The 21,227-nt window shown below is 40.2% G+C and overlaps 1 protein-coding gene across 4 annotated transcripts in view; it reads left to right on the top strand.

Moving 5' to 3' along the window:
• Positions 1–21,227, top strand: part of ASAP1 (ArfGAP with SH3 domain, ankyrin repeat and PH domain 1) — a 722,698-nt gene that overhangs the window by 590,962 nt on the left and 110,509 nt on the right. For all 4 annotated transcript variants that reach the window (XM_053715362.1, XM_053715363.1, XM_053715364.1 and 1 more), the window contains one exon: positions 15,094–15,181. In XM_053715362.1, the coding sequence (XP_053571337.1) occupies positions 15,094–15,181 (88 nt within the window). The remainder of the gene's footprint in view (positions 1–15,093; positions 15,182–21,227) is intronic.

The following is a 21,227-nucleotide window of genomic DNA, read 5'->3' as shown; positions in this document are numbered from 1 at the left end:
TCAAACATTTATTTGCCTTGACTCAGAATGTTCAACTTTCCTTATTTCCAGACAGTCAGTTTCATATTTGGGATTATGCTTTAATTATCATATTTTTTCTTACCTCAAAAATTTGACTTTTTTCCCTGTGGGCTGTTAGGCTCGCGGGGGCTGAAAATGCTTCATTTTATTGCGTCATTCTTGGCGCGGACTTTTTTGGCGCAAAAATTCATTTCCGTTTCCGGCGTCATACGTGTCGCCGGAAGTTGCGTCATTTTTGACGTTATTTTGCGCCAAAAATGTCGGCGTTCCGGATGTGGCGTCATTTTTGGCGCCAAAAGCATTTAGGCGCCAAATAATGTGGGCGTCTTATTTGGCGCCAAAAAATATGGGCGTCGCTTTTGTCTCCACATTATTTCAGTCTCATTTTTCATTTGCTTCTGGTTGCTAGAAGCTTGATGTTTGGCATTTTTTTCCCATTCCTGAAACTGTCTTATAAGGAATTTGATCTATTTTGCTTTATATGTTGTTTTTTCTCTTACATATTGCAAGATGTCTCACGTTGCATCTGAGCCAGAAGATACTACAGGAAAACCTCTGCCTGCTGGATCTACCAAAGCTAAGTGTATCTGCTGTAAACTTTTGGTAGCTATTCCTCCAGCTGTTGTTTGTATTAAATGTCATGACAAACTTGTTAATGCAGATAATATTTCCTTTAGTGATGTACCATTGCCTGTTGCAGTTCCCTCAACATCTAAGGTGCAGAATGTTCCTGATAACATAAGAGATTTTGTTTCTGAATCCATAAAGAAGGCTTTGTCTGTTATTTCTCCTTCTAGTAAACGTAAAAAGTCTTTTAAATCTTCTCTCTCTACAGATGAATTTTTAAATGAACACCATCATTCTGATTCTTTGGACTCTTCTGGTTCAGAGGATTCTGTCTCAGAGATTGATGCTGATAAATCTTCATATTTATTTAAGATGGAATTTATTCGCTCTTTACTTAAAGAAGTACTAATTGCTTTAGAAATAGAGGATTCTAGTCCTCTTGATACTAATTCTATACGTTTGGATAAGGTTTTTAAAGCTCCTGCGGTTATTCCAGAAGTCTTTCCTGTTCCTAATGCTATTTCTGCAGTAATTGCTAAGGAATGGGATAGATTGGGTAATTCATTTACTCCTTCTAAACGTTTTAAGCAATTATATCCTGTTCCGCCTGACAGGTTAGAATTTTGGGACAAAATCCCTAAAGTTGATGGGGCTATTTCTACCCTTGCTAAACGTACTACCATTCCTACATCAGATGGTACCTCGTTTAAGGATCCTTTAGATAGAAAAATTGAATCTTTTCTAAGAAAAGCTTATCTATGTTCAGGTAATCTTCTTAGACCTGCTATATCATTGGCTGATGTTGCTGCAGCTTCAACTTTTTGGTTGGAAACTCTAGCGCAACAAGTAACAAATCGTGATTCTCATGATATTATTATTCTTCTCCAGCATGCTAATAATTTCATCTGTGATGCCATTTTTGATATTATTAGAGTTGATGTTAGATTTATGTCTCTGGCTATCTTAGCCAGAAGAGCTTTATGGCTTAAGACTTGGAATGCTGATATGGCTTCTAAATCAACTCTACTTTCCATTTCTTTCCAGGGAAACAAATTATTTGGTTCTCAGTTGGATTCTATTATTTCAACTGTTACTGGTGGGAAAGGAACTTTTTTACCACAGGATAAAAAGTCTAAAGGTAAAAACAGGGCTAACAATCGTTTTCGTTCCTTTCGTTTCAACAAAGAACAAAAGCCTGATCCTTCATCCTCAGGAGCAGTTTCAGTTTGGAAACCATCTCCAGTCTGGAATAAATCCAAGCCTGCTAGAAAGGCAAAGCCTGCTTCTAAGTTCACATGAAGGTACGGCCCTCATTCCAGTTCAGCTGGTAGGGGGCAGGTTACGTTTTTTCAAAGAAATTTGGATCAATTCTGTTCACAATCTTTGGATTCAGAACATTGTTTCAGAAGGGTACAGAATTGGTTTCAAGATGAGACCTCCTGCAAAGAGATTTTTTCTTTCCCATGTCCCAGTAAATCCAGTGAAAGCTCAAGCATTTCTGAATTGTGTTTCAGATCTAGAGTTGGCTGGAGTAATTATGCCAGTTCCAGTTCCGGAACAGGGGATGGGGTTTTATTCAAATCTCTTCATTGTACCAAAGAAGGAGAATTCCTTCAGACCAGTTCTGGATCTAAAATTATTGAATCGTTATGTAAGGATACCAACGTTCAAGATGGTAACTGTAAGGACTATATTGCCTTTTGTTCAGCAAGGGAATTATATGTCCACAATAGATTTACAGGATGCATATCTGCATATTCCGATTCATCCAGATCATTATCAGTTCCTGAGATTCTCTTTTCTAGACAAGCATTACCAATTTGTGGCTCTACCGTTTGGCCTTGCTACAGCTCCAAGAATTTTCACAAAGATTCTCGGTGCCCTTCTGTCTGTAATCAGAGAACAGGGTATTGTGGTATTTCCTTATTTGGACGATATCTTGGTACTTGCTCCGTCTTTACATTTAGCAGAGTCTCATACGAATCGACTTGTGTTGTTTCTTCAAGATCATGGTTGGAGGATCAATTTACCAAAAAGTTCTTTGATTCCTCAAACAAGGGTAACCTTTCTGGGTTTCCAGATAGATTCAGTGTCCATGACTTTGTCTTTAACAGACAAGAGACGTCTAAAATTGATTACAGCCTGTCGAAACCTTCAGTCTCAATCATTCCCTTCGGTAGCCTTATGCATGGAAATTCTAGGTCTTATGACTGCTGCATCGGACGCGATCCCCTTTGCTCGTTTTCACATGCGACCTCTTCAGCTCTGTATGCTGAACCAATGGTGCAGGGATTACACGAAGATATATCAATTAATATCTTTAAAACCGATTGTTCGGCACTCTCTAACGTGGTGGACAGATCACCATCGTTTAATTCAGGGGGCTTCTTTTGTTCTTCCGACCTGGACTGTAATTTCAACAGATGCAAGTCTCACAGGTTGGGGAGCTGTGTGGGGTTCTCTGACGGCACAAGGAGTTTGGGAATCTCAGGAGGTGAGATTACCGATCAATATCTTGGAACTCCGTGCAGTTTTCAGAGCTCTTCAGTTTTGGCCTCTTCTGAAGAGAGAATCGTTCATTTGTTTTCAGACAGACAATGTCACAACTGTGGCATACATCAATCATCAAGGAGGGACTCACAGTCCTCTGGCTATGAAAGAAGTATCTCGAATTTTGGTTTGGGCGGAATCCAGCTCCTGTCTAATCTCTGCGGTTCATATCCCAGGTGTAGACAATTGGGAAGCGGATTATCTCAGTCGCCAAACGTTGCATCCGGGCGAATGGTCTCTTCACCCAGAGGTATTTCTTCAGATTGTTCAAATGTGGGGGTTCCCAGAGATAGATCTGATGGCCTCTCATCTAAACAAAAAACTTCCCAGGTATCTGTCCAGATCCCGGGATCCTCAGGCGGAAGCAGTGGATGCATTATCACTTCCTTGGAAGTATCATCCTGCCTATATCTTTCCGCCTCTAGTTCTTCTTCCAAGAGTAATCTCCAAGATTCTGAGGGAATGCTCGTTTGTTCTGCTAATAGCTCCGGCATGGCCTCACAGGTTTTGGTATGCGGATCTTGTCCGGATGGCATCTTGCCAACCATGGACTCTTCCGTTAAGACCAGACCTTCTGTCTCAAGGTCCTTTTTTCCATCCGGATCTGAAATCCTTAAATTTAAAGGTATGGAAATTGAACGCTTGATTCTTGGTCATAGAGGTTTCTCTGACTCCGTGATTAATACTATGTTACAGGCTCGTAAATCTGTATCTCGAGAGATATATTATAGAGTCTGGAAGACTTATATTTCTTGGTGTCTTTCTCATCATTTTTCTTGGCATTCTTTTAGAATACCGAGAATTTTACAGTTTCTTCAGGATGGTTTAGATAAGGGTTTGTCCGCGAGTTCTTTGAAAGGACAAATCTCCGCTCTTTCTGTTCTTTTTCACAGAAAGATTGCTATTCTTCCTGATATTCATTGTTTTGTACAAGCTTTGGTTCGTATAAAACCTGTCATTAAGTCAATTTCTCCTCCATGGAGTTTGAATTTGGTTTTGGGAGCTCTTCAAGCTCCTCCGTTTGAACCTATGCATTCATTGGACATTAAATTACTTTCTTGGAAAGTTTTGTTCCTTTTGGCCATCTCTTCTGCTAGAAGAGTTTCTGAATTATCTGCTCTTTCGTGTGAGTCTCCTTTTCTGATTTTTCATCAGGATAAGGCGGTGTTGCGAACTTCTTTTGAATTTTTACCTAAAGTTGTGAATTCCAACAACATTAGTAGAGAAATTGTGGTTCCTTCATTATGTCCTAATCCTAAGAATTCTAAGGAGAAATCATTGCATTCTTTGGATGTTGTTAGAGCTTTGAAATATTATGTTGAAGCTACGAAATCTTTCCGTAAGACTTCTAGTCTATTTGTTATCTTTTCCGGTTCTAGGAAAGGCCAGAAAGCTTCTGCCATTTCTTTGGCATCTTGGTTGAAATCTTTAATTCATCTTGCCTATGTTGAGTCGGGTAAAATTCCGCCTCAAAGAATTACAGCTCATTCTACTAGGTCAGTTTCTACTTCCTGGGCGTTTAGGAATGAAGCTTCGGTTGACCAGATCTGCAAAGCAGCAACTTGGTCTTCTTTGCATACTTTTACTAAATTCTACCATTTTGATGTATTTTCTTCTTCTGAAGCAGTTTTTGGTAGAAAAGTTCTTCAGGCAGCGGTTTCAGTTTGAATCTTCTGCTTATGTTTTTTGTTAAACTTTATTTTGGGTGTGGATTATTTTCAGCAGGAATTGGCTGTCTTTATTTTATCCCTCCCTCTCTAGTGACTCTTGTGTGGAAAGATCCACATCTTGGGTAGTCATTATCCCATACGTCACTAGCTCATGGACTCTTGTTAATTACATGAAAGAAAACATAATTTATGTAAGAACTTACCTGATAAATTCATTTCTTTCATATTAACAAGAGTCCATGAGGCCCACCCTTTTTTGTGGTGGTTATGATTTTTTTGTATAAAGCACAATTATTCCAATTCCTTATTTTATATGCTTCGCACTTTTTTTCTTATCACCCCACTTCTTGGCTATTCGTTAAACTGATTTGTGGGTGTGGTGAGGGGTGTATTTATAGGCATTTTAAGGTTTGGGAAACTTTGCCCCTCCTGGTAGGAATGTATATCCCATACGTCACTAGTTCATGGACTCTTGTTAATATGAAAGAAATGAATTTATCAGGTAAGTTCTTACATAAATTATGTTTTTTTTGCCTCAGGATAAAAAACCTAAGGGTAAATCTAAGGCTTCTAACCGTTTTCGTTCCTTTCGTCAGAATAAGGAACAAAAACTCAATCCTCCTCCCAAGGAATCTGCTTCCAGTTGGAAGCCTTCCTCAAATTGGAATAAATCCAAGCCATTTAGGAAACCAAAGTCTGCCCCTAAGTCCGCATGAAGGTGTGGCACTCATTCCAGCTCAGCTGGTAGGGGGCAGATTAAGGTTTCTTTCATGTAATTAGCAAGAGTCCATGAGCTAGTGACGTATGGGATATACATTCCTACCAGGCGGGGCAAAGTTTCCCAAACCTTAAAATGCCTATAAATACACCCCTCACCACACCCACAATTCAGTTTTACAAACTTTGCCTCCGATGGAGGTGGTGAAGTAAGTTTGTGCTAGATTCTACGTTGATATGCGCTCCGCAGCAAGTTGGAGCCCGGTTTTCCTCTCAGCGTGCAGTGAATGTCAGAGGGATGTGAGGAGAGTATTGCCTATTTGAATGCAGTGATCTCCTTCTACGGGGTCTATTTCATAGGTTCTCTTTTATCGGTCGTAGAGATTCATCTCTTACCTCTCTTTTCAGATCGACGATATACTCTTATATATACCATTACCTCTGCTGATTCTCGTTTCAGTACTGGTTTGGCTTTCTACAAACATGTAGATGAGTGTCCTGGGGTAAGTAAATCTTATTTTCTGTGACACTCTAAGCTATGGTTGGGCACTTTGTTTATAAAGTTCTAAATATATGTATTCAAACATTTATTTGCCTTGACTCAGAATGTTCAACATTCCTTATTTTTCAGACAGTCAGTTTCATATTTGGGATAAATGCATTTGTTTCAATCATTTTTTCTTACCTTAAAAAATTTGACTTTTTCCCTGTGGGCTGTTAGGCTCGCGGGGGCAGAAAATGCTTCATTTTATTGCGTCATTCTTGGCGCGGACTTTTTTGGCGCAAAATTTTTTTTCTGTTTCCGGCGTCATACGTGTCGCCGGAAGTTGCGTCATTTTTTGACGTTTTTTTGCGTCAAAAATGTCGGCGTTCCGGATGTGGCGTCATTTTTGGCGCCAAAAGCATTTAGGCGCCAAATAATGTGGCCGTCTTTTTTTTGGCGCTAAAAAATATGGGCGTCATTTTTGTCTCCACATTATTTAAGTCTCATTATTTATTGCTTCTGGTTGCTAGAAGCTTGTTCACTGGCATTTTTTTCCCATTCCTGAAACTGTCATTTAAGGAATTTGATCAATTTTGCTTTATATGTTGTTTTTTTCTTTTACATATTGCAAGATGTTCCACGTTGCAACTGAGTCAGAAGATACTTCAGGAAAATCACTGCCCAGTGCTGGAGCTGCCAAGCTAAGTGTATCTGCTATAAACTTTTGGTATCTGTTTCTCCAGCTGTTGTTTGTATTGCATGTCATGTCAAACTTATTAATGCAGATAAAATTTCCTTTAGTACTGTTACATTACCTGTTGCTGTTCCGTCAACATCTAATTTTCAGAGTGTTCCTGATAACATAAGAGATTTTATTTTTTAAATCCATTAAGAAGGCTATGTCTGTTATTTCTCCTTCTAGTATACATAAAAGTCTTTTAAAACTTCTCTTTTTTCAGATGAATTTTTAAATGAACATCATCATTCTGATACTGATAATGGTTCTTCTGGTTCAGAGGTTTCTGTCTCAGAGGTTGATGCTGATATATCTTTGTATTTGTTCAAGATGGAATTTATTCGTTCTTTACTTAAAGAAGTATTATTTGCATTAGAAATAGAGGATTCTGGTCCTCTTGATACTAAATGTAAACGTTTAAATAAGGTTTTTAAATCTCCTGTAGTTATTCCAGAAGTGTTTAATCTCCCTGATGCTATTTCTGAAGTAATTTCCAGGGAATGGAATAATTTGGGTAATTTATTTACTCCTTCTAGACGTTTAAGCAATTATATCCTGTGCCATCTGACAGATTAGAGTTTTTTGGGACAAAAATCCCTAAGGTTATGGGGCTGTCTCTACTCCTGCTAATGTACTACTATTCCTACGGCAGATAGTACTTCATTTAAGGATCCTTTAGATAGGAAAATTGAATCCTTTCTAAGAAAAGCTTACTTATGTTCAGGTAATCTTCTTAGACCTGCTATATTTTTAGCGGATGTTGCTGCAGCTTCAACTTTTTGGTTAGAAGCTTTAGCGCAACAAGTAACAGATCATAATTTTATAGCATTATTATTATTCTATAACATGCTAATAATTTTATTGGTGATACCATCTTTTGATATCATTAGAGTTGATGTCAGGTGTATGTCTCTAGCTATTTTAGCTAGAAAAGCTTTATGGATTAAACTTGGAATGCTGATATGTCAACTTTGCTTTCCCTTTCTTTCCAGGGTAAATAATCATTTTCGTTCCTTTCCTCACAACAAGGAACAAAAGCCTGATCCTTCATCCTCAGGAGCGGTATCAGTTTGGAAACTATTTCCAGTTTGGAATATATCCAAGCCTTATAGAAACCTATAGCCAGCTCCTAAGTACCTATGAAGGTGCGGCCCTTATTCCAGCTCAGCTGGTATGGGGCAGATTACGTTTTCTTCAAAGAAATTTGGATCAATTCCGTTCTCAATCTCTGGTTTCAGAACATTGTTTCAGCAAGGTACAGAATTGGCTTCAAGTTAAGGCCTCCTGCTAAGAGATTTTTTTCTTTCCCGTGTCCCAGTTAACACAGCAAGGCTCAGCATTTCTGAAATGTGTTTCAGATCTAGAGTTGGCTGGAGTAATTATGCCAGTTCCAGTTCTGGAACAGGGGCTGGGGTTTTATTTTATCTCTTCATTGTACCAAAGAAGGTCAATTCCTTCAGACCAGTTCCGGATCTATCATTATTGAATCGTTATGTTAGGATACCAACATTCAAGATGGTTACTGTAGGACTATCCTGCCTTTTGTTTAGCAAGGGCATTATATGTCTACAATAGATTTACAGGATGTGTATCTGCATATTCCGATTCATCCAGATCACTTTTAGTGTCTGAGATTCTCTTTTTAGACAAGCATTACCAGTTTTGTGGCTCTACCGTTTGGTCTAGCCTCAGTTCCAAGAATTTTTTTCAAAGGTTCTCGGTGCCCTTCTTTCTGTAATCAGAGAACAGGGTTTTGGTATTTCCTTATTTGGACGATATCTTGGTACTTGCTCAGTCTTCTCATTTTCGAAGAATCTCATACGAATCGACTTGTGTTGTTTCTTCAAGTTCATGGTTGGAGGATCAATTTACCAATCAGTTCATTGATTCCTCAGACAAGGGTAACCTTTTTAGGTTTCTAGATAGATTCAGTGTCTATGACTCTGTCCTTGTCAGACAAGAGAAGTTTAACATTGATATCAGCTATTCAAAACCTTCAGTCACAATCATTCCCTTTGGTAGCCTTATGCATGGAAATGTTAGGTCTTAGGACTGCCGCATCAGATGCGATCTCCTTTGCTCGTTTTCACATGCGACCTCTTCAGCTCTGTATGCTGAACCAATGGTGCAGGGATTACTCAAAGATATCTCAATTAATATCTTTAAACCGATTTTACGACACTCTCTGACATGGTGGACAGATCACCATCGTTTAGTTCAGGGGGCTTCTTTGTTCTTCCGACCTGGACTATAATCTCAACAGATGCAAGTCTTACAGGTTGGGGAGCTGTGTGGGGGTATCTGACGGCACAAGGGGTTTGGGAATCTCAGGAGGTGAGATTTCCGATCAATATTTTGGAACTCCGTGCAATTTTCAGAGCTCTTCAGTCTTGGCCTCTTCTGAAGAGAGAGTTGTTCATTTGTTTTCAGATAGACAATGTCACAACTTTGGCATACATCAATCATCAAGGAGGGACTCACAGTCCTCTGGCTATGAAAGAAGTATCTCGAATTTTGGTTTGGGCGGAATCCAGCTCCTGTCTAATCTCTGCGGTTCATATCCCAGGTATGGACAATTGGAAAGCGGATTCTCTCAGTCGCCAAACGTTGCACTTGGGCGAATGGTCTCTTCACCCAGAGGTATTTCCTCAGATTGTTCAAATGTGGGAACTCCCAGAAATAGATCTGATGGCTTCTCATCTAAACAAGAAACTTCCCTGGTATCTGTCCGGATCCCGGGATCCTCGGGCGGAGGCAGTGGATGCATTTTTCACTTCCTTGGAAGTATCATCCTGCCTATATCTTTCCGCCTCTAGTTTTTCTTCCAAGAGTAATCTCCAAGATTCTGAAGGAATGCTCGTTTGTTCTGCTGGTAGCTCCGGCATGGCCTCACAGGTTTTGGTATGCGGATCTGGTCCGGATGGCCTCTTGCCAACCGTAGACTCTTCCGTTAAGACCAGACCTTCTGTCGCAAGGTCCTTTTTTCCATCAGGATCTGAAATCCTTAAATTTAAAGGTATGGAGATTGAACGCTTGATTCTGGGTCAAAGAGGTTTCTCTGACTCTGTGATTAATACTATGTTACAGGCGCGTAAATCTGTATCTAGAGAGAGATATTCTGGAGAGATAGTCTGGAAGACTTATATTTCTTGGTGTCTTTCTCATCATTTTTTGGCATTCTTTTAGAATACCGAGAATTTTACAGTTTCTTCAGGATGGTTTAGATAAGGGTTTGTCCGCAAGTTCCTTGAAAGGTCAAATCTCTGCTCTTTCTGTTCTTTTTCATAGAAAGATTGCTATTCTTCCTGATATTCATTGTTTTGTACAAGCTTTGGTTCGTATAAAACCTGTCATTAAGTCAATTTCTCCTCTTTGGAGTTTGAATTTGGTTCTGGGGGTTCTTCAAGTTCCTCCGTTTGAACCTATGCATTCATTGGACATTAAATTACTTTCTTGGAAAGTTTTGTTCCTTTTGGCAATCTCTTCTGCCAGAAGAGTTTCTGAATTATCTGCTCTTTGTTGTGAGTCTCCTTTTCTGATTTTTCATCAGGATAAGGCGGTGTTGCGAACTTCTTTTGATTTTTTACCTAAAGTTGTGAATTCCAACATCATTAGTAGAGAATTTGTGGTTCCTTCATTATGTCCTAATCCTAAGAATTCTAGGGAGAAATCGTTGCATTCTTTGGATGTTGTTAGAGCTTTGAAATATTATGTTGAAGCTACTAAGTCTTTCCGTAAGACTTCTAGTTTATTTGTTATCTTTTCCGGTTCTAGAAAAGGCCAGAAAGCTTCTGCCATTTCTTTGGCATCTTGGTTGAAATCTTTATTTCATCATGCTTATGTCGAGTCGGGTAAAACTCCGCCTCTAAGGATTACAGTTCATTCTACTAGTTCAGTTTCTACTTCCTGGGCGTTTAGGAATGAAGCTTCGATTGATCAGATTTGCAAAGCAGCAACTTGGTCCTCTTTGCATACTTTTTCTAAATTCTACCATTTTGATGTGTTTTCTTCTTCTGAAGCAGTTTTTGGTAGAAAAGTACTTCTGGCAGTGGTTTCAGTTTGAATCTTCTGCTTATGTTTTTCATTAAACTTTATTTTGGGTGTGGATTATTTTCAGCAGGAATTGGCTGTCTTTATTTTATCCCTCCCTCTCTAGTGACTCTTGTGTGGAAAGATCCACATCTTGGGTAGTCATTATCCCATACGTCACTAGCTCATGGACTCTTGCTAATTACATGAAAGAAAACATAATTTATGTAAGAACTTACCTGATAAATTCATTTCTTTCATATTAGCAAGAGTCCATGAGGCCCGCCCTTTTTTGTGGTGGTTATGATTTTTTTGTATAAAGCACAATTTTTCCAATTCCTTATTTTATATGCTTTCGCACTTTTTTCTTATCACCCCACTTCTTGGCTATTCGTTAAACTGAATTGTGGGTGTGGTGAGGGGTGTATTTATAGGCATTTTAAGGTTTGGGAAACTTTGCCCCTCCTGGTAGGAATGTATATCCCATACGTCACTAGCTCATGGACTCTTGCTAATATGAAAGAAATGAATTTATCAGGTAAGTTCTTACATAAATTATGTTTTTTCAAGGATTTTTGGATAAAATCTGTCCAAAATCATTGGATTCAGAGCATTGTCTCTCAAGGGTATCGAATAGGATTCAAAATAAGACCTCCTGTGAGAGGATTTTTTCTCTCACACATTCCTGTAAATCCAGTAAAAGCTCAGGCTTTTCTGAAGTGTGTTTCAGACCTGGAGTCTTCAGGGGTAATCATGCCAGTTCCTCCTCAGGAACAAGGTTTGGGGTTTTATTCAAACCTATTCATTGTACCAAAGAAAGAAAATTTGTTCAGACCAGTTCTGGATCTGAAAATTTTGAATCGTTATGTAAGAGTACCAACTTTCAAGATGGTGACTATAAGGACTATTCTGCCTTTTGTTCAGCAAGGACATTATATGTCCACAATAGACTTGCAGGATGCGTACCTTCATATTCCGATTCATCCAGAACACTATCAGTTTCTGAGATTCTCTTTTCTAGACAAGCATTACCAATTTGTTGCTCTTCCATTTGGCCTAGCAACAGCTCTAAGAATCTTTTCAAAGGTTCTGGGTGCCCTATTATCTGTAATCAGAGAACAGGGTATTGCAGTGTTTCCTTATTTGGACGGTATCTTGGTACTAGCTCAGTCTTTACATACTGCAGAATCTCACACGAATCAACTAGTGTTGTTTCTTCGGAAACATGGTTGGAGGATCAATTTACCAAAAAGTTTCTTGATTCCTCAGACAAGGGTCACCTTTTTAGGCTTCCAGATAGATTCAGTGTCCATGACTCTGTCTCTAACAGACAAGAGACGTTTAAGATTGGTCGCAGCATGTCGGCTCCTTCACTCTCAGTTATTCCCTTCAGTGGCTATGTGCATGGAAGTTTTAGGTCTCATGACTGCAGCATCGGACGCAATCCCCTTTGCTCGTTTTCACATGAGACCTCTACAGCTTTGTATGCTTAATCAATGGTGCAGGGATTATACAAAGATATCACAGTTAATATCCTTGAATCCCAATGTACGACACTCTCTGACATGGTGGATAGATCACCATCGTTTGGTTCAAGGGGCTTCTTTTGTTCGCCCAACCTGGACTGTGATCACAACAGATGCGAGTCTTTCAGGTTGGGGAGCTGTTTGGGGGTCTCTGACAGCACAAGGGGTTTGGAAATCTCAAGAGGCGAGATTACCAATAAATATTTTAGAACTCCGTGCAATTTTCAGGGCTCTTCAGTTTTGGCCTCTACTAAAGAGAGAACCGTTCATTTGTTTTCAGACAGACAATATCACAACTGTGGCTTATGTCAGTCATCAGGGTGGGACTCACAGTCCCCAAGCTATTAAAGAAGTATCTCGGATACTTGCTTGGGCGGAATCCAGCTCCTGTCTAATCTCTGCGGTGCATATCCCAGGTGTAGACAATTGGGAGGCGGATTATCTCAGCCGACAGACTTTACATCCAGGGGAGTGGTCTCTCCATCCAGATGTGTTTTCTCAGATTGTTCAGATGTGGGGGCTTCCAGAGATAGATCTCATGGCCTCTCATCTAAACAAGACTTCCCAGATACCTGTCCAGGTCCAGGGATGTTCAGGCGGAAGCAGTGGATGCGCTGACACTTCCTTGGTGTTATCAACCTGCTTACATCTTCCCGCCTCTAGTTCTCCTTCCAAGAGTGATTTCCAAAATCATCATGGAACAGTCTTTTGTGTTGCTGGTGGCTCCAGCATGGTCACACAGGTTTTAGTATGCGGACCTGGTTCGGATGTCCAGTTGCCCGCCTTGGCCACTTCCATTACGGCCGGACCTACTATCTCAAGGTCCGTTTTTCCATCAGGATCTCAAATCATTAAATTTGAAGGTATGGAAATTGAACGCTTAGTTCTAAGTCAGAGAGGTTTCTCTGATTCAGTGATTAATACTATGTTACAAGCTCGTAAATCTGTCTCTAGAAAGATTTATTGTAGAGTTTGGAAGACTTACATTTCATGGTGTTCTTCTCATAATTTTTCCTGGCATTCTTTTAGAATTCCTAGAATTTTGCAGTTTCTTCAGGATGGTTTGGATAAGGGTTTGTCTGCAAGTTCCTTGAAAGGACAAATCTCTGCTCTTTCTGTTTTATTTCACAGAAAAATTGCTATACTTCCTGATATACACTGTTTTGTACAGGCTTTAGCTCGTATTAAGCCTGTCATTAAGTCAATTTCTCCTCCTTGGAGTCTTAATTTGGTTCTGACGGCTTTACAGGCTCCTCCATTTGAACCTATGCATTCTTTGGACATTAAACTACTTTCTTGGAAAGTGTTGTTCCTTTTGGCTATCTCTTCTGCTAGAAGAGTTTCTGAGCTATCTGCTCTTTCTTGTGAGTCTCCTTTTCTAATTTTTCATCAGGATAAGGCAGTTTTGCGGACTTCTTTTCAATTTTTACCTAAGGTTGTGAATTCTAACAACATTAGTAGAGAAATTATTGTCCCTTCTTTATGTCCTAATCCTAAGAATTCTTTGGAGAAATCCTTACATTCTTTGGATGTGGTAAGAGCTTTGAAATATTATGTGGAAGCTACTAAAGATTTCAGGAAGACTTCCAGTCTATTTGTTTTATTTTCTGGTCCTAGGAAAGGTCAGAAGGCTTCTGCTATTTCCTTGGCTTCTTGGTTGAAACTTTTGATTCATCAAGCTTATTTGGAGTCGGGTCAAACCCCGCCTCAGAGAATTACAGCTCATTCTACTAGATCAGTCTCTACTTCTTGGGCTTTTAAGAATGAAGCTTCAGTTGATCAGATTTGCAAAGCAGCCACTTGATCTTCTTTGCATACATTTACTAAATTTTACCATTTTGATGTATTTGCTTCTTCTGAAGCAGTTTTTGGTAGAAAAGTTCTTCAGGCAGCTGTTTCAGTTTGATTCTTCTGCTTTTTGATTTAAGTTTTTTTCTTTCAAAAGTGAAAATAACTTATTTTTTGGTTGTGGATTATTTTCTCAGCGGAATATGGCTGTTTTTTGTTTTATTCCCTCCCTCTCTAGTGACTCTTGAGTGGAAGACTCCAAATCTTGGGTATTGATATCCCATATGTCACTAGCTCATGGACTCTTGCCAATTACATGAAAGAAAACATAATTTATGTAAGAACTTACCTGATAAATTCATTTCTTTCATATTGGCAAGAGTCCATGAGGCCCACCCTTTTTATGGTGGTTATGATTTTTTGTATAAAGCACAATTATTTCCAAATTTGTTGATGCTTTCTACTCCTTTCTTTATCGCCCCACTTCTTGGCTATTCGTTAAACTGAACTGTGGGTGTGGTGAGGGGTGTATTTATAGGCATTTTGAGGTTTGGGAAACTTTGCCCCTCCTGGTACGATTGTATATCCCATATGTCACTAGCTCATGGACTCTTGCCAATATGAAAGAAATTAATTTATCAGGTAAGTTCTTACATAATTTATGTTTTTCTTGAGAGAGCAGCAATGCATTACTTGGAGTTAGCTAACACAAGTAAACCAATCACAAGAGACATATATGTGACTGTCTACCAATCAGCAACTAGCTTCTAGATTGGAGCCTACCTAGGTAAGCTTTACAACAAAGGATACCAAAAGAACAAAACAAACTAGATAAAAGAGGTGAATTGGAAAGTTGTTTAAAATTGAATGCTCTATCTGAATCATAAAGGAATATTTGGGGTTTAATGTCCGTTTAAGTGTTTCAGTATTTTCACACATTTATATCAGTATCATTTATATACAGTTTCTTTATATCTCACCATTTATAAATCTTCTGTCTTTCAGTCTAACAGACCACCGGCAAAACTGAACTTGCTGACCTGCCAAGTTAAACCAAATGCTGATGAAAAAAAGTGTTTTGATCTGATTTCACGTATGTATCTTATCTATTATGTGATCATTGTCAGTCATTACTAGACATGTGCTAAAATTCATTATTTGGCATCCGTTATAGAAACTAATTCCCAATATGACCACAGGGGGCGGCACTCTGCTATTTTCAGCATCTGATTTATTAGTGTAACACACAAATATCTGTGCAAATCCAGTTATTGCTCTTTTACACTAATAAATCAGGTGCTTTAAATAGCAGAGTGCTGCCCCCCTGTGGCCATATTCGGAATTACATGCACATGCCTAGTAATAGAGTTGTCACCTTTTCTAGCATATAATCTTGTATTGAGTGAACATCAGTTGTGATGCATTTTAATAGATATGGTTTAAAGGGACAGAGCAATGAAAAACATACATCACATACATCACCTTAGTTGTTTGAACAAGTAATATTTGCATTACTGACCCTAGCTTCCTATATTTTAAACTCCTGCAAAGTCTTAAACACATAGGTAAAGTCCAGATTGGGAGCTGTAAACTTTTATGCTATCAACTAGGAAACAGTTTGGCAGCTATGTGCAACTACAGCTTCTGATTGGCTTAAAAGCCATGTCCTGCTCTGGAGCTGCAATATTTGTGGCTCCCTACCAGGTCTTTTTACCTGTGTGTTTAACCCATTTGCAGGTGTTAAACACAAAGTAAATTAGGGACATTATTGCAAATATGACGTGCAACTGAATGCTTTAGAATGCTTTTTGCTTTAGAATGTCCCCTTAATTACTTTCTCATATACTTTTAGATTGTCTATTTGCTTTTCTCACAAATAATAAAAGAAATTTAATTAAAGGGACACTAAACCCAATTTTTTTTCTTTCATGATTCAGATAGAGCATGCAATTTTAAGCAACTTTTTAATTTACTCCTATTATCAATTTTTCATCGTTCTCTTGATATCTTTATTTGAAAAGAAGGAATATAAAGCTTAGGATCCAGCCCATTTTTGGTTCAGCACCCTGGATAGCGCTTGCTTATTGGTGGCTACATTTAGCCACCAATCAGCAAGCGCTACCCAGGTGCCGAACCAGAAATCGGCCGGATCCTACGTTTTACATTAATGGTTTTTATATAGAGATAGCAGAAAACAAAGAAAAAATGATAAAATTGCATGCTCTATCTGAATCATGAAAGAAATAAATGTGGGTTTAGTGTCCCTTTAAAAGCTTGCATTAAAAAACGTACAGTGTTTTTAGATGGAACCTTGCTTTATTGTAGGTGACGAGCCTTACGTTGTACAGATACAGTGCATAAAAAGAAGACTGGTGTTTGTTACAGGGATATAAACAAATATTGAATTACATGTAGTAATAAAAAAATGGCGATACATTTTTTTAATTATTTTCCACCCTTTTACTGTAACTTAACACTGACATTTTTGTGGCTTTAAATACCTAATTCTGCCACATAATTGTCCTTAACAGGCCTTGACAGAGGTATTCGATAAGAAACAGCGAAACAAAGGCAAGTTTTGTTAAAGGGACGGTCTATACCAGTATTGTTATTGTTTAAAAAGACAGATAATCCCTTTATTACTCATTCCCCAGTTTTGCATAACCAACAGTTATATTAATATACTTTTCTCCAACATAGGTGTGTCCGGTCCACGGCGTCATCCTTACTTGTGGGATATTCTCTTCCCCAACAGGAAATGGCAAAGAGCCCAGCAAAGCTGGTCACATGATCCCTCCTAGGCTCCGCCTACCCCAGTCATTCTCTTTGCCGTTGTACAGGCAACATCTCCACGGAGATGGCTTAGAGTTTTTTAGTGTTTAACTGTAGTTTTTATTATTCAATTAAGAGTTTGTTATTTTAAAATAGTGCTGGTATGTACTATTTACTCAGAAACAGAAAAGAGATGAAGATTTCTGTTTGTATGAGGAAAATGATTTTAGCACCGTTACTAAAATCCATGGCTGTTCCACACAGGACTGTTGAGAGCAATTAACTTCAGTTGGGGGAACAGTGAGCAGTCTCTTGCTGCTTGAGGTATGACACATTCTAACAAGACGATGTAATGCTGGAAGCTGTCATTTTCCCTATGGGATCCGGTAAGCCATGTTTATTAAGATAGTAAATAAGGGCTTCACAAGGGCTTATTAAGACTGTAGACTTTTTCTGGGCTAAATCGATTCATTATTAACACATATTTAGCCTTGAGGAATCATTTAATCTGGATATTTTGATAAGATTATATCGGCAGGCACTGTTTTAGACACCTTATTCTTTAGGGGCTTTCCCAAATCATAGGCAGAGCCTCATTTTCGCGCCGGTGTTGCGCACTTGTTTTTGAGAGGCATGACATGCAGTCGCATGTGTGAGGAGCTCTGATACTTAGAAAAGACTTTCTGAAGGCGTCATTTGGTATCGTATTCCCCTTTGGGCTTGGTTGGGTCTCAGCAAAGCAGATACCAGGGACTGTAAAGGGGTTAAAGTTAAAAACGGCTCCGGTTCCGTTATTTTAAGGGTTAAAGCTTTGAACAATTCCTTCATATTTTTTCGCAATTGCAGTAATAAAGTGTGTTCAGTTTAAAATTTAAAGTGACAGTAACGGTTTTATTTTAAAACGTTTTTTGTACTTTGTTATCAAGTTTATGCCTGTTTAACATGTCTGAACTGCCAGATAGACTGTGTTCTGAATGTGGGGAAGCCAGAGTTCCTTCTCATTTAAATAAATGTGATTTATGTGACAATGACAATGATGCCCAAGATGATTCCTCAAGTGAGGGGAGTAAGCATGGTACTGCATCATTCCCTCCTTCGTCTACACGAGTCTTGCCCACTCAGGAGGCCCCTAGTACATCTAGCGCGCCAATACTCCTTACTATGCAACAATTAACGGCTGTAATGGATAATTCTGTCAAAAACATTTTAGCCAAAATGAACACTTATCAGCGTAAGCGCGACTGCTCTGTTTTAGATACTGAAGAGCATGACGACGCTGATAATATTGGTTCTGAAGGGCCCCTAAACCAGTCTGATGGGGCCAGGGAGGTTTTGTCTGAGGGAGAAATTACTGATTCAGGGAACATTTCTCAACAAGCTGAACCTGATGTGATTTCGTTTAAATTTAAGTTGGAACATCTCCGCATTCTGCTTAAGGAGGTATTATCCACTCTGGATGATTGTGACAAGTTGGTCATCCCAGAGAAACTATGTAAAATGGACAAGTTCCTAGAGGTCCCGGGGCTCCCAGAAGCTTTTCCTATACCCAAGCGGGTGGCGGACATTGTAAATAAAGAATGGGAAAGGCCCGGTATTCCTTTCGTCCCTCCCCCCATATTTAAAAAATTGTTTCCTATGGTCGACCCCAGAAAGGACTTATGGCAGACAGTCCCCAAGGTCGAGGGAGCGGTTTCCACCTTAAATAAACGCACCACTATACCCATAGAAGATAGTTGTGCTTTCAAAGATCCTATGGATAAAAAATTAGAAGGTTTACTTAAAAAGATGTTTGTTCAGCAGGGTTACCTTCTACAACCAATTTCATGCATTGTCCCTGTCGCTACAGCCGCGTGTTTCTGGTTCGATGAGCTGGTAAAGGCGGTCGATAGTGATTCTCCTCCTTATGAGGAGATTATGGACAGAATCAATGCTCTCAAATTGGCTAATTCTTTCACCTTAGACGCCACTTTGCAATTGGCTAGGTTAGCGGCTAAGAACTCTGGGTTTGCTATTGTGGCGCGCAGAGCGCTTTGGTTGAAATCTTGGTCAGCTGATGCGTCTTCCAAGAACAAGCTACTTAACATTCCTTTCAAGGGGAAAACGCTGTTTGGTCCTGACTTGAAAGAGATTATCTCTGATATCACTGGGGGTAAGGGCCACGCCCTTCCTCAGGATCGGCCTTTCAAGGCAAAAAATAAACCTAATTTTCGTCCCTTTCGTAGAAACGGACCAGCCCAAAGTGCTACGTCCTCTAAGCAAGAGGGTAATTCTTCTCAAGCCAAGCCAGCTTGGAGACCAATGCAAGGCTGGAACAAGGGAAAGCAGGCCAAGAAACCTGCCACTGCTACCAAGACAGCATGAAATGTTGGCCCCCGATCCGGGACCGGATCTGGTGGGGGGCAGACTCTCTCTCTTCGCTCAGGCTTGGGCAAGAGATGTTCTGGATCCTTGGGCACTAGAAATAGTCTCCCAAGGTTATTTTCTGGAGTTCAAGGGGCTTCCCCCGAGGGGGAGGTTCCACAGGTCTCAGTTGTCTTCAGACCACATAAAAAGACAGGCATTCTTACATTGTGTAGAAGACCTGTTAAAAATGGGAGTGATTCATCCTGTTCCATTAGGAGAACAAGGGATGGGGTTCTACTCCAATCTGTTCATAGTTCCCAAAAAAGAGGGAACGTTCAGACCAATCTTAGATCTCAAGATCTTAAACAAGTTTCTCAAGGTTCCATCGTTCAAGATGGAAACCATTCGAACAATTCTTCCTTCCATCCAGGAAGGTCAATTCATGACCACGGTGGATTTAAAGGATGCGTATCTACATATTCATTTCCACAAGGAACATCATCGGTTCCTCAGGTTCGCATTCCTGGACAAGCATTACCAGTTCGTGGCGCTTCCTTTCGGATTAGCCACTGCTCCAAGGATTTTCACAAAGGTACTAGGGTCCCTTCTAGCTGTGCTAAGACCAAGGGGCATTGCCGTAGTACCTTACTTGGACGACATTCTGATTCAAGCGTCGTCCCTTCCTCAAGCAAAGGCTCACACGGACATTGTCCTGGCCTTTCTCAGATCTCACGGATGGAAAGTGAACGTGGAAAAGAGTTCTCTATCTCCGTCAACAAGGGTTCCCTTCTTGGGAACAATAATAGACTCCTTAGAAATGAGGATTTTTCTGACAGAAGCCAGAAAAACAAAGCTTCTAGACTCTTGTCGGATACTTCATTCTGTTCCTCTTCCTTCCATAGCGCAGTGCATGGAAGTGATAGGTTTGATGGTAGCGGCAATGGACATAGTTCCTTTTGCGCGCATTCATCTAAGACCATTACAACTGTGCATGCTCAGTCAGTGGAATGGGGACTATACAGACTTGTCTCCGAAGATACAAGTGAATCAGAGGACCAGAGACTCACTCCGTTGGTGGCTGTCCCTGGACAACCTGTCACAAGGGATGACCTTCCGCAGACCAGAGTGGGTCATTGTCACGACCGACGCCAGTCTGATGGGCTGGGGCGCAGTTTGGGGATCCCTGAAAGCTCAGGGTCTTTGGTCTCGGGAAGAATCTCTTCTACCGATAAATATTCTGGAACTGAGAGCGATATTCAATGCTCTCAAAGCTTGGCCTCAGCTAGCGAGGGCCAAGTTCATACGGTTTCAATCAGACAACATGACAACTGTTGCGTACATCAACCATCAGGGGGGAACAAGGAGTTCCCTAGCGATGGAAGAAGTGACCAAAATCATTCTATGGGCGGAGTCTCACTCCTGCCACCTGTCTGCTATCCACATCCCAGGAGTTGAAAATTGGGAAGCGGATTTTCTGAGTCGTCAGACATTGCATCCGGGGGAGTGGGAACTCCATCCGGAAATCTTTGCCCAAGTCACTCAACTGTGGGGCATTCCAGACATGGATCTGATGGCCTCTCGTCAGAACTTCAAAGTTCCTTGCTACGGGTCCAGATCCAGGGATCCCAAGGCGGCTCTAGTAGATGCACTAGTAGCACCTTGGACCTTCAAACTAGCTTATGTGTTCCCGCCGTTTCCTCTCATCCCCAGGCTGGTAGCCAGGATCAATCAGGAGAGGGCGTCGGTGATCTTGATAGCTCCTGCGTGGCCACGCAGGACTTGGTATGCAGATCTGGTGAATATGTCATCGGCTCCACCATGGAAGCTACCTTTGAGACGAGACCTTCTTGTTCAGGGTCCGTTCGAACATCCGAATCTGGTCTCACTCCAGCTGACTGCTTGGAGATTGAACGCTTGATCTTATCGAAGCGAGGGTTCTCAGATTCTGTTATCGATACTCTTGTTCAGGCCAGAAAGCCTGTAACTAGAAAGATTTACCACAAAATTTGGAAAAAATATATCTG

This window comes from Bombina bombina, chromosome 5, assembly GCF_027579735.1.
Source record: "Bombina bombina isolate aBomBom1 chromosome 5, aBomBom1.pri, whole genome shotgun sequence".
Taxonomy (NCBI): Eukaryota; Metazoa; Chordata; class Amphibia; order Anura; family Bombinatoridae; genus Bombina; species Bombina bombina.
This window is presented reverse-complemented; position numbering and strand designations above follow the sequence as displayed.